This window comes from Symsagittifera roscoffensis, chromosome 6 (genome assembly GCF_963678635.1).
Source record: "Symsagittifera roscoffensis chromosome 6, txSymRosc1.1, whole genome shotgun sequence".
Classification (NCBI taxonomy): Eukaryota; Metazoa; Xenacoelomorpha; order Acoela; family Convolutidae; genus Symsagittifera; species Symsagittifera roscoffensis.
Window position 1 is genome coordinate 42689115 of NC_087067.1, and position 13000 is coordinate 42702114.

Here is a 13000-nt window from a genome sequence, read left to right on the forward strand (position 1 = left end):
TTCCAATAAAAACCAGCCATTTTTTTAAAAGCTTTTTTGGATTTTTTTGGCAATTTGGGTCATAACCATAACTTTGATCACTAGAATTTAAAAAATTTGATGAGAGGATCTGACCAAAATTCTATAAATTAGGCCTGCTCGATAATTATAGTAAGTTATGCATATTGGACAACAGTTTTCTTCGAAAAATAATTACACACCAAGCCGAAACTGAGCTTCGCACCACTTGCGATACCAATAAAAATATGATGAAAATAACACGACGTTCAAAAAGTACCACACAAGATTTTGAAAAAACTATAATTAAAAAATTAAGTACAAAATTAAAACAAAAAAATTTAAATTAAATTTTTTTTTCATGTATAAGTTTATAAAATTATTTTAAAGTGGTCCTTCGAGGGTTAGTTTTGAGCATTGGAAAACTTCTTGTCAGATTCTTACCTATCTCAAAAAAAAAGACCAGAATTGTTTAGTTAACCAACTAAGTTAAACGAGCCTACAAAAAAACAGACAGCCAAAAAGCTGAAAATCAATCGAATTTTCAATGCTCAAAAATTCAATGCTCAGAGATATTTGCAACATAATCTTATGGGGAAAAAATCCATCTACCGCCCTCATAGAATCCCTGAGTGCTATATGTAGTGTATGCAAGGTGCTTCACTTTATTGGGAAAATAAATCAGCAGAAATTAAATTGACAACAATAACTAAAGCCGAAAAATCAACAAGAAAAAATTCATATCGCAATTCTAAAAATATAAATACAATGATCAGAACTTTAGATACACATATAATGAGTTACTAGCAGCCAGTAGTTATATTTTTTTCAAGAGTTTCAGCATGTCGATAGCAGAAATGATTTAAGAGATTTCGGTAAAATAATTGTTAAAGCGAAAAAGGTCTATATTCCGATTATATCACGCTTGTTAAACGCAAGCGTAAAAAAGCAAAAAAATCCAATACTTATTCAAAAATTGTTTCAAAATTTCAAGATTTTTAGCAAAATTTTCTCAAAAATGCAATATTATAATTATATACCTCCATGGTCGCATTATTCGTTCAAAGTTAGACTAAAAACCAAAAATTTCAAACCGGTTTTTCTCAACACTGAGACAACTTCATGAATTCTTCCAGTTTTGTTTGAGTAATTCGGTGGAACAACTTTAATATGATGTATAACGCGACCTACTCGATGATTATTTGTGGTACCTGATTTTGCGTGGAGATAAAACATAGACACACATGAAGATAAAGTTACTGCCCGTTTTCAGTGGTCGGAGCCAGAAGTTCCCAGAACTTACCTCTGTCTGATGTTGTCTGCCAATTCGAAGTCTTTTCTCCACAGACAGTTGAACAGAAGGGACACTGGGTCCCCCAGCATCTGTTCCACACAGGAGGCCTCAAAGGCACCGGGAGAGGAGATCAACTCACTCAGGTCCCCGATGTCACGAGTGTTGATTTTGTCTAATAATGGGGAAATAAAACTCGTTTAAGACACGGAGCTAATTTATATGTTAAACAGGGGCAGACGGTTGCTGTGCAAATAGCACAGAATTTTCTGACCATATTTTAGGATAAAAAAGTAGGAAAAGGTTTTCTTGTTTTTTTTTTTCAAATCGGTGTCGTTTTTTGTGTAATTTGAGAAAAAGACCTGAAGGAAAGCCTAAAACTTGAGATATTCGACAGTTATAAGTTAAAAAATTACTTAAAAAAAATAATTCAAAACATTTTCAATTTTTTTACAGCAATTTTAATAAGTTTTTGAGGGGCCTAATTGCTCAAAATTGAACTGAAACTCGAAAATTTGAACCAGTTTCGAAAGACGACTGGGACAGCTTTAACATGGTATATCACTCGACTCATTCCGATGATTATGGGAAAACTAAAACACGAATGCGAAGTTTCTCCCCATTTTCAATAGTCTGAGCAAAAAATTTGACTAGTTTCTGTCATAGTTTTGCTTTGAGTGGTCACCGTTAGGCCAGCGGCCTGCTTTAGAACGAGAACAACTAATAATTTTTAAGGTATTTTTAGTTTTTGAGCTCCATATAAACTTTTTCCGTGAACCGCAGTTACAGTTAGAAAGAAGTTTCATAAATTTACACAGAGGTGAAGCGGAGCTTCACACCACTTGCGATACCAAACAGACATAGCATTGCAAGCTAGCAGACAGAAATTGAAACAAAGCCACTAAGTCGAAAAAAATAGAACATTTCGAAAAAACCATAACTACAAAATTTTCAGAAATTTGTCTGGAATAATGTTCAATTTGACAAAAACACGTCCAAAAACACAATAACTGTTTAAAAGGTATTCAGACACAAAAATTGAGCGGCAGGTCAGCCGGCAAAAGTTAGTAAGAATCCCGTTGAGCAAAATTGTTTTCAACTGAAAAGCTTTTTAAAAGTCCAAAAATCTAAATGTTTACTCTCCCCCCGCCGGAAACACAAAAAAAGCGTTAAAATCTATTTTTCATTTAAAATAACGCTTAAATAGGTCACATACTCGATAAATCATAAGCAAAAAAAAATGAGGCCAAATAAACCATCAAAAAAAAACGAGAAAAAATACAAACTTAGTAAATTTACAAATTACAGTTACAAATCAAAACTTTTTCAGTTACAATAAAAAAAATTACAGCCCAGCAAAAATACAGCAACTATGCCGACCAAACATAAGGCAACTAAACCGACCATACCTAAGCAGTTATATAACAGGTCGACAATTTTTCGAAACAATACTTTCCTCTTGAATAAAAAAGCTCTGGCCAGAATCGAACTCAGGACTTCACCACCTCGGCGTATTTGTTTTTTTCAAAAACCATGTGTGCCTGAAAAACTAGAAGATTTTGATTTTGATGTAAGTCAAGCTATCATATGTTTTTCAAATTGAAAAGACTGCGGAGCCGATTTAGTTCTCCACTTACGCTATATAGCGGGCATTAAGGATCTAAGTTAGAAATTTTCAAATCCCTAAATCACAAGTAAAGATCACAAGTGAATGCTTTTAGTTTTGAGCTCAAGGCATCAATCTATTTCAAATTCTATTAGAAGAGTATGTTTTTGCTCATTCACTTACGACATGTTCTTTTACGACAAGGCGTGAACGAAAAATGAATTATTAGAACGCATGAATGAAAAAAGAAATCATTTGCATAGTTTCGCGCACTTTTCTGGGCTCTTTCAAAATTTTCCGGGCTCTTTCACAATTTTCCGACATCTTTCCCTCAGAAAGAGCAAAAACATACTCTTCAACAGTTAGAACATAGTTGAAGATGGCCTCGGGCAAAAGAACCGCACTTGGGATGATTTTCTTCAGGCCGGGCTCTTTTCCCTCGGGCATCTTTCAACTATGTTCTAACTACTACAAAGTTTCATTAAAACTGCTAGATAAGAAGTCGAAGTTTATATTAAGATAAAAAACCACTCCAGCACAAATTTTTGATCAATTTTTTTTTTGAAAGACCAATCAAAAAACGACAACTTGTAATGATATGTTAAGCGGCAATTGCTGATTCTTGAGCAATATATCACTCGTGCCAAAAGTAAACCGTAGCAAGCAGCTACTACTTATTTGAGTGAATATTGCAAGTTTAAAAGTGCAGTTTTTTCTTACGATTTTCTTCAGTAAACTTTCATAACGCGGGGTGATTAAGCATCCTTATTTATCGATGAATCAGTAAAAACACATTAGAATGCATCCATGATTCAGAGATTGTAAAATAAGATTATAATTATAGTTGGAACTATATTTATAGTTTAAAATTATTTAGGAATTTTCTAGCGTTGATTTTTGGAATTTTTAGAGAAGTACCAATAATAAAACCTCACACGGTTTTGACTGCGCAGCAAAAAAAACTAAAGAAAGTGCCTATTACAATCTTGAAAACACATTTGCAAAAAGAATCAATTTTGACAAAAATTTCATCGATGTTTTTTTTAATCAATGACGACAAAATCTGAACTTCCCAGCGTTGATTCATCGATGGAACATTTCTAACTCATTGCTGAATAAAAAAAAACTATATTTTAGTTTTCTCTAGCTATCGATGGCCTTATATAAATCAGCGTTTATCTATGAAACAATAGTGATCACTATTCATCGGGAGCACTCTCTGCACAATTTTTAACAATTCAAACTGTCAATTTTGAAAAAATAAAAATAATTTTTCTTTCAGAGCAACTCGAAAAAGTTTTGGATTCTCGTTCTAGAATCAATTTTATTAATCTTACACCTAGTTTCTGTTATTTTTTTTTGTGTTTTTCGACAGAAATTTTGGGATGGTTATCTTGCAAGATTCTTGCAAGATAGCCGCACTCTTCCAATATTCTTGCAAGATAACCTCTATCTTGCAAGATAACCTCCATCTTGCAAGATAACCCTCTTTTGCTAGAATCTTGCAAGATAACCTCCCTTGATCGACTAGGGAAATCATCAAAGTTCGAAAACTGAATTTTTAAAGATGCAGCTATTGCTATTTATGTTAGTTGAACTCGGTAAACACATTTGATCTTCAGAGGCAGTCATGATGGTAGAAATATATTCGGTAAAAGGGATCGACAAAAACAAACCTGGATATCTACAAATTAGGTCGCCCCACTCCCCACTCGAAGGCAACTTCTCCTCCAATCCAACAGTTGTCACTATTCTGAACCTCGTCTCCGCTTCTTCCAGAACATTCTCGAACAATTCCGTCCTCTTGATTAAATTATCAGGCATTAGTTGTGAGGTTTTATCGTGGAGAGTTTTGCAGTTATGTTTGAGGAATTTGAGCATTGAATGAACAAAATAAGTGTTCACAACGTAGCGAGAGGACTCCTTAGTGGGTTCGCCATCTTCAGTTTGAGTTCTCTCTAGTGTAGAAAAAAGAAGATTAATCTCCAATCTGATTGTAGTATAGAAGCAAATTCTGTTTAAACGATGAACACAGATGCGAAGTTGCAGTCCAAAAACACCGGCAAAAAAATAGTAGACTGAAGCTTCAGAACTCAAGAAAAAAAATGGGACAAGAAATGATCCATGAAAAACGGCAGCCGACAGCGGGGATTGAAATCAATAGCTGGAGCTTAATTAATTTAGAGATATCTTGCCTTCAAACAGATAATAATTGAAAGCGAGATTAAAACTTACCAGGATAACCCGTAGCGGCAAATGAGCTAGCTGCACCGCGAGTAGAAGCCGAGTTTGAGTGACCTTTCTCCTCCAATACATCACCTTCGTGACTCATCGTGTTGAACGAATCCTCAATTTCCATGGACCGAATTAGAGCGCCAAATTTGGTATCAGTGCCGTCCATAAAGCTTCCAGTATGGTTTTGGGGAACTGGCCGAATGTTTTCCAAGTCAAAATACTTCAAAAAAATGAGAGAATATAAATTTTCTAGTACTTCTATCAACGCCAAAGGATCTTCAATCTTTTTGACTGACGTATTGATATCATTGAACAGTTTGTTTGTTTTATTCTCAAAGTTTTTATTGTCGGCTAACAGCATCGATCGACGTTTTGCACAGAGAATGACAGCTTGGATCGCGCTTTTGAGAGCATTGAAGGCCCTGTAAGTTTGAACGTCGCGAAAACTGTCATGACTCGGATCTGAACAAGTCCAGAGAAGTTAAGTTATCGAAAACCAAATTCTAAAGCTTCATACAAATTTTATAACCATCGAACAATCTTATCAAATAAACGGTTTTCTTTTGATAATTTGATGCTTCGGAACAGCAATTTTTGGAATGCCAGCAAAATTTTTCAAAACTGTTACGATTGTTTTCAATTCTGCTGGGTTTCAAAAGTTTCACAAACTTATCGAATAAAAATATCTCATTAATGAACTTTTGGCAGCCATGAATTCCAAAAAGAAAATAAAATAAATTATATTATAGACTGAAAAATGTGCAAGAAAAACTCTTCGAAAGCTTTAAATTTACAGAAAGGGACAATTGGCTGAAATCGACAACTCGTAGAACTTAGAAAAAGCGACCATTGAACGTCACATGGTAATTAAGCTTTCTGTCAGTAGTTTTGAGAAAATATTCATCTCGGTTTTGCCATCTGTGAATACGTAGCCATTTGGTAGCTGTGCATTTGGTAAATCGGCGCTTCGCAACCCAATGTTCATCCAAATTCAGTTTAAGACGGTATAACTTGCTTATCGACAAAATTAATTAGTTCTTAATTTGGTGTGAGAAGAGAAACAACCAAACCACTACTCACTGTGGGATCTGTAGAGGTATTGGTCCTCCAGCCGAGTGATGACGTCAGAGGGGGTGATCTGTTTGAGGTCGGAGTGGGAGTGGAGCAAGTAGAGGGGGGTGCAGTTCTGCAGGCGAGATGTGGACAGGAACTCACACGACTGCTTCTCATTCCTAGCAACAAACGTATTCACAACGTTACCAGCCCAAACTCTGCATTTTGAGAATTGTGAGCAGATTCCGCAACAAGGACAGTCCCTTTGTTCTTCTTTTGTTCTTTCATTTTATTTGACCGTTATCCGACAAAACTTTAACAGGTTTAAAGTCTTGTCTTTGGAATACACGAAGATACAGACACAAAACTGTGCGCCTATCCAGTGCACAGTTTGGCCTTGTAATGAAAGATAATTGGAAAACCAAAAGATGAGATATGCTTGCCTTTCAGGATTTTGTAGCATTCTTGCAAATGAGATTGTTAAGCTACTGGGAAAAACGGAATGAGTAAGACTTTGAGTATACAAAAATTCTTAGGGACGCAAATCATTTATAATGCATAAGCAGTACCAGTCTAATTGAAAAAAAAAGAAAATTACCAACTGATATGCTTCAATTTGTAGAGCGGACGCATTTTAACTAGTATACGAAAAAGTTCATTAAAAACATCCGACCCTGCCCAGGCTAAAGTTCTATTTGTAATTCGAAGCTTAAGTGTTATTTGTAAAATAATAGTCTGTGTTAATATCCTAGCATTGGATGTACTTAATAGCAGGTTGTTGATCAAAATGAACACTTTTAAAATGACCACTTTTTGTCGCAACAATATTTGCGTCGCAACAATAATTGCGACTTAGGTTGGAAAAAAAAGATAGTTCATACTATAACACAAGCTTTGCTTGCGTAAACACAAACCACCTCGACAAAGTTACTTTGATTTATGGACATGGTTTACCAAGATTATCGCTGCCTTCGCACTTTGATTAAACTATTCACTCTGAGTCAAAGCGTTTTAAAGATATTCTTTCAGTATGCTCGCCGATTTCGAAACCATTAAGTACATAAGAATTGCATATGAATGTTACAAACTTCACAGAAATAAGCAATTGTTGTTTTTATTAATTTATTTAAAACACAGAGGCAAAGCTGCAGCTTCGCAAACTTGATCCGGAGAGCGGCAAAAGATTCAGGAGCTTTAAAATGCACAAAAACACCTATTTTCTCGCGTAATAATTTTAAATGGAACAAATTAAAGGCAACCACAGAAACTTTGCATGCGATAAAATAGAAAGTGTAAGGCCAAATTTTGTATCAAAATTTTTTCGAAATATAAATAGATGAACAAATTTTAAGAAGGAGTTTTCATTGTTGTTCTTGTATGAAAAAATTGATTTTTTTCGCTTCAATCGATAAATTAGAAAAAAATCAACTGTAGCATCCTTAGCATTGGCTGTACCTAATAGCTGGTTATTGATCAAAATGAACACTTTCAAAAGGAACACATTTTGTCGCAACAATATTTGCGACTTAGGTGGGAAAAAAATGACAGTTCATACTATCACACAAGCTTAGCTTGTGTAATAATGCCAATGCATCCTTCTGATGCAAATAAGCCACCATAAGTAGCACTATTATTTACGACTTATGTTGGAAAAATTGCATCGTATTATCACACTACGCTTCGCTTGTTTAAATAGATTGAAAATAGCAGAATAAAAAACGCATTTTCTCTGTAAAACTTGCTATTAATTATATGCTCACTACAAATAACTTTTAAAATTAATCTTTAATTTCATTAATTAATAATCTATTTAACCTGAATCCGGTGCACCACTCGATCAACTGGACCTGCTTGCTAATACACAGTGCCCTCGCATTCAACTGCGGATACTGGAAATCATCTCTGGACCTCATTTTGGTCGGGTCCTCTTTCGGAGGGTACAGATCCAGGGCAGTGAGAAAAGACTTGCAGTTGCTCAGTCCAGATATGTGCTTCCAGGCCATCAGGAAGAGGAGAATCTTCAGATCTGAGAAGCGTTCTTTGGCTAGGATTGAACGAACCTCGTGGAAGAAGTTTTCACGTACAAGCACCAGAAGTGTTTCCTGAGAAAAAAAGACGAATTAAACGAACACAAATATACAGATGATCTCGCATCAAGTTTTTCATCGAAAAATCTTTACAGCAAAACCAAATCAATTGCCAATTGAAATAGTTTAATCAAGTATGGGTAACGGCTCGGATAATCTATTTGGTACATCTTAAACTGATTAATGTTTTCTGGATTTTTTTTTTGCCAATTTGTACTTATTTCAGGCAATTTTAGCAGCACAAAGTGTTTGTACCCACACAAATTTCAAAATAGACGTCACTTTACAATAAATAAGTTATCAATCAAAAATCAGCTTCCTAAATGCGCGAAGCAACAAGAAAAAAAAACTAGAAGTAAATTGTTGTTTTGTTCAACAAGTGATACACATTTAGCATATTTTAGGACATAAAAATCACTGTACCATAATTAGATGGAGAAAATGTCGATCTGTGGCTATGGCCGCCTTGTGCATAGTAGTCCATAGAGTGTCCTGTTGGTCCACTATTTGACACAGCCAAGTCACTGTCTGACAAAGTCTGTCCACGGAAGATGACTGAGTCAGTTCTTCTGGCTGGAATGACTCGAGAGTACGTTGAAGGAGGGAAGACTGTCGTTTGGAGCTACATGGTTGACACAAGACTGCTCGCAACAAGTGGTTCTGCTGCGAAAGGCCTGAAGTTTAACGAGAATGCTCAATAAATTTGAGTGTTCTGTAAGATCGTTCCAATATGACAATTCCTTTTTGATTGCATCACAATTTACAATCCGCAAGTACTAAGAGCGAGGGTTGCGCCATAAAAAAAACACAATTTTTTACATCACAATTTCTCAAAAAAGCCCAAAAACGGTTTTTCAAAAAATTGCCTGTGATATCGGCTATTCAAGAGAGTTCAGGAAAAAACTTCGTTCTAAAAATTGTAGACCAAATTTAAGGTTTTTTAAAATATCTCTTAAAAATTCCATACTCATTGAGGTCTCTTGAGAACGATTTACCTGCACCGAAGTTTTCCCTGACAAAGTCCGAATAGAATGGAGACAATTCCAAATGTCTGGAGAGAGGAGACTTCAAGGAGGCCAAAAAGCGAAACACTTCGTCATTCTTCCCTGTAAGAGACCATGTGGCCAACACATTGATCACGATTTGTTCACAAAACGCAACAGTCGAAGGTTCGAAACTAGGAGCGGCGGATTAATTCAAGCTGCTGAAATGATCTGTTTATACCAAAAAAAAACTTTTTTTTTGCGTGTAGAATCTTAAAACACATGGAATTTTGAGATGGGTGGTCTCATATTGAAGCTCTGCTTCCACCACTGTCCTCGAATTGTTTCTAAATAGAAAACAAAGCAGAGCTTCGTTTCATTTTCGATACCCAAAAAGAAAAACTGCAAAATACAGACAAAAGTTGAAAAAAAATTGTTGAGACAAAAACAGCTATCTGTGTTTTTTTAGATAGCTATAAGAAAACAAATTGCTGAAATCTTGAAAAACGCAGACTTTTGAAAACTATTCAAGTAAATCAGATACATATTCCAAAAAATTGAATCTTGTGTTTATCAAAACATGTTTAATAAAAACGTTTAAAATGATAACTAAGATAGTTTTGTGACCGAAAGCATTTCAGCTTGAATTGAATCTTGCATTCCTGTGGATGATCAGCAAGTCGTTAAGAAGCATCGAGTGATAGTGCTGAGATAGCTTAGATGTCAAAATTGAAGTGAGGATTCTCGCGATTTCATTCATTTGAGATTCATCGGAGATATCGATGATTTTGCGGTCATTCAGAAAGTAGCAGTAGATTAGTGAAGAGTCATCTGCAGAAATAACGGTCGCTTTTTGTAAGTCGTTAAGTATGAGACGAATTAGGCATCGTCTTGAGGCTATCTCCAAAGCCAAACTATCCTCCTAAACAACAAACAAATGAGTTGTTTTTTACAGAAGCAAGGCTATTTTCCGGTCTTTCCCCCACTCACTCACACATAAAAAAACTTCCATTTTCATAGAACGCATGCATGCGATTATAGCGGCATGGGGGCATTTAAAAAAAAACGAATAATTTGTGAATCGCTTTTTTTTTTACAAATGCTAGCGACACATAGCATTTGTAAAAAAAACAACTGATTGCGACGATTCGTAGGATGTTGAGTGGATCATATAGGCCAGGCCACGTAGGAAAATTTGGTCAAGAAACATAGTTGAGAAGTGATGGGGAGCTCAAGATTTATCTAAAACCTAACAAGTAGAGAGCTGTTGTAACAAAAAAGATGATTGTAGCCGTGAGTAAGTGGCAAAAGCGGTGAACTATTATATTTTGAGGGTGTCGAGCGGATCATATAGGCCAGGTCACGTAGGGAAATTTAGTCAAGACATAAACGAAGTGATGGCGATATGTTTCGAGACAGGGTTTTAACGATTTTGTCGAGAGTTCTAAGTTGTAAAATTGAAACCAACCAATTTAACTAAAATCTTACATTTGACAAAAAAAAATTAATTTCTGACCGTTTTGCAAAGCCCCCGCTCAGAAAAATAGGTCAAATTAAACACGTTTTGTTTATTTTTTTACCATCTTCTGTAACTTTCCTGGAAAATGTCACGCTTTATTCTACCGCAGTTCTCCAGTAGCGCACACGATAGGTTCAGAGGTCCTCAGTTTGAGATCGCCACCGAATAATTGGTTCTCATCGGACGTTTTCCACAGCTTCAGTAAATCAAAATTGCGTCAGCTTTTTTTGAAAACACAAATTTAGTGGATCTAAACTCTATCAGCGTTTTTTGAAAATGATTTCTGATAGAGTTACAGTTCATATTCTATAGTTCTTTTTGAGAGTTGTATTGTTTGAAAAAATATATATTTTCTAACTCTTCTTCTGCGTCCTTTTCATTTCTTGTTGTGTTCCGGAGATGAAGTAAAAAAACTAATTTTAGTCACAAAAAGATAGCTTCATTGATGAATTGTTCTGTCGTCTTACTTTATTATTGAAAACGTCTTTTGAGGTTGGTTCGAATCAAGCCATACTTCAAAATGAACCTACTTCAAACAAAATTTAGAAGAATCCGCCCGAAAACTTACGCCCCACAAGGGACTCAAACCCATGACCGTTGGATTTAACTCGCAACGCTCTACCGACTCAGCTAGCAGGGCTAATAGATCTGCAGGATATCAGTTATTTTTTTTAAGTTTGTACAATTTTATTCTTTTCTACCAAAAACACTTCAATTTCTGTTCTTGACAGATTAAACACTTCACGATTACTCCAAAGTTGACTTTTATAGGTCGTTTTCTTTCAGTTTTCTCGATGGTTTTTTTGCAGGTAATTGTTTACTGCTGCAAGTTTCTCAATGTTTTAAATCAGTACCTCCCGAGCTCCCGAACGGACTGTACAATCAAAGAAGTATTCTCAGTTTTTCTTCCTAAGCTTTCTTGAGTTGCAGTTTGATCAGTGATCTAAATGTTCGAGTGGTTAGACAGTTTAAACTTTGTTCTCAGTCAGTGTTGCATTCATCAAAACAATTTCTTTTTTGTGTTTGTTTTTTCGACAAAATCATTTGAGATAAAGTTAGTGAAAGTTAAAAATAGTCTCCATTGGAATTCTTCTACTGTTATGACAGGTAATAATAAATGCTTCAATCGTTATCTTTTGAACTTGGCCCAAACAGAAGCTGTTTTACAAGCAAATTTGCTCAAAAACAAAAAAGTTAAATTTAAGCAAACGCCTACTTTCGACAAAAACTCAATTTTTGACCGTTTTTCAAAGCCCCGCTCAGAAACATAGGTCTACATCAAACACGTTTTTTTTGTACCATTTTTTAAATTTTACCGCAAAATTTCACGCTTTCTACTGCAGCAATTCTCGAGTAGCGCACTCGTTAGGTGCACAGCTCCCCAATTTGAGGTTGCCTCCAGCTGATTGGTTCTCATTGGACCTTTTCCACAGCTTCAATGAATCAAGTTCCATCAAAATTTTTGAGAACAACTTCGGTTGATTAGAAATCTTCTAGCGCTTTCCGAAAAGATTCCTGACAGTGTTAAATTCATATCTTAAAGTTCTTTTCGAGTATTGTATTGTTTGAAAAATGAAGATTTTCTAACTTTTCTTCTGTGTTATTTTGATTTTTTGTTGTTTTCCGGGGATGAATTGCAAGAAAAACGTTTTTTTTTGTCATGAAATTTTGTCAAAGTCATGAAATCATTGATGAATTGTTGTGTCGTCTTATTTCAACAAGGAAGACATGGTTTGAAGTTGGTTTGAAACAAGCCGACTTTCAAAATGAACCTACTTTAAGCAAAAGCTAGAAGCTAACCAAAAATTTACGCCCCACAAAGGACTCGATCACCTAACCGTTAGTTAACAGTCCAACGCTCTACCGACTGAGAGAGAGCAGGGCTCAATTAAATGCTCGATAACAATGTAACTGTTTAAAATTGTACATAATTGTTTCTTTCTACCAAACGCACTTCAATTTCTATTCTTGAAAGATTTCACACTTCACGATGTCTCCGAAGAAGACTTTCATAGGTTTTTTGTTTCACTTATTTTGAGATTTTTTGATATTAAAAAGTTTACTGCTGCTGCGTCTCTCGATTAGCATGAATCCGCACCTTCAAAGCTATCAAACGGACTTTGCAACAAAAAAGTTTTCTCAGTTTTTGATCCTGTGCTTCCTTGAATTGCGGTTTGATCAGTGATCTAAATGTTCGAGTGGTTAGACAGTTTTAACTTTGTTCTCAGT

General features: G+C 35.4%; 2 protein-coding genes across 2 annotated transcripts in view; both read right to left on the reverse strand.

Moving 5' to 3' along the window:
• The window catches only part of LOC134848758 (zinc finger FYVE domain-containing protein 26-like), a 46184-nt gene extending 36944 nt beyond the window's left edge, over positions 1-9240 (reverse strand). Inside the window, exons 1-7 of the mRNA XM_063866270.1 lie at positions 9237-9240; positions 8693-8943; positions 7998-8284; positions 6210-6361; positions 5130-5591; positions 4571-4852; positions 1301-1463 (exon numbers count right to left, since the gene is read on the reverse strand). Of these exons, the coding sequence (XP_063722340.1) occupies positions 1301-1463; positions 4571-4852; positions 5130-5591; positions 6210-6361; positions 7998-8284; positions 8693-8943; positions 9237-9240 (1601 nt within the window). The remainder of the gene's footprint in view (positions 1-1300; positions 1464-4570; positions 4853-5129; positions 5592-6209; positions 6362-7997; positions 8285-8692; positions 8944-9236) is intronic.
• LOC134848390 (thimet oligopeptidase-like) overlaps positions 1-13000 on the reverse strand; it is a 197417-nt gene that overhangs the window by 98077 nt on the left and 86340 nt on the right. The window lies entirely within an intron of this gene.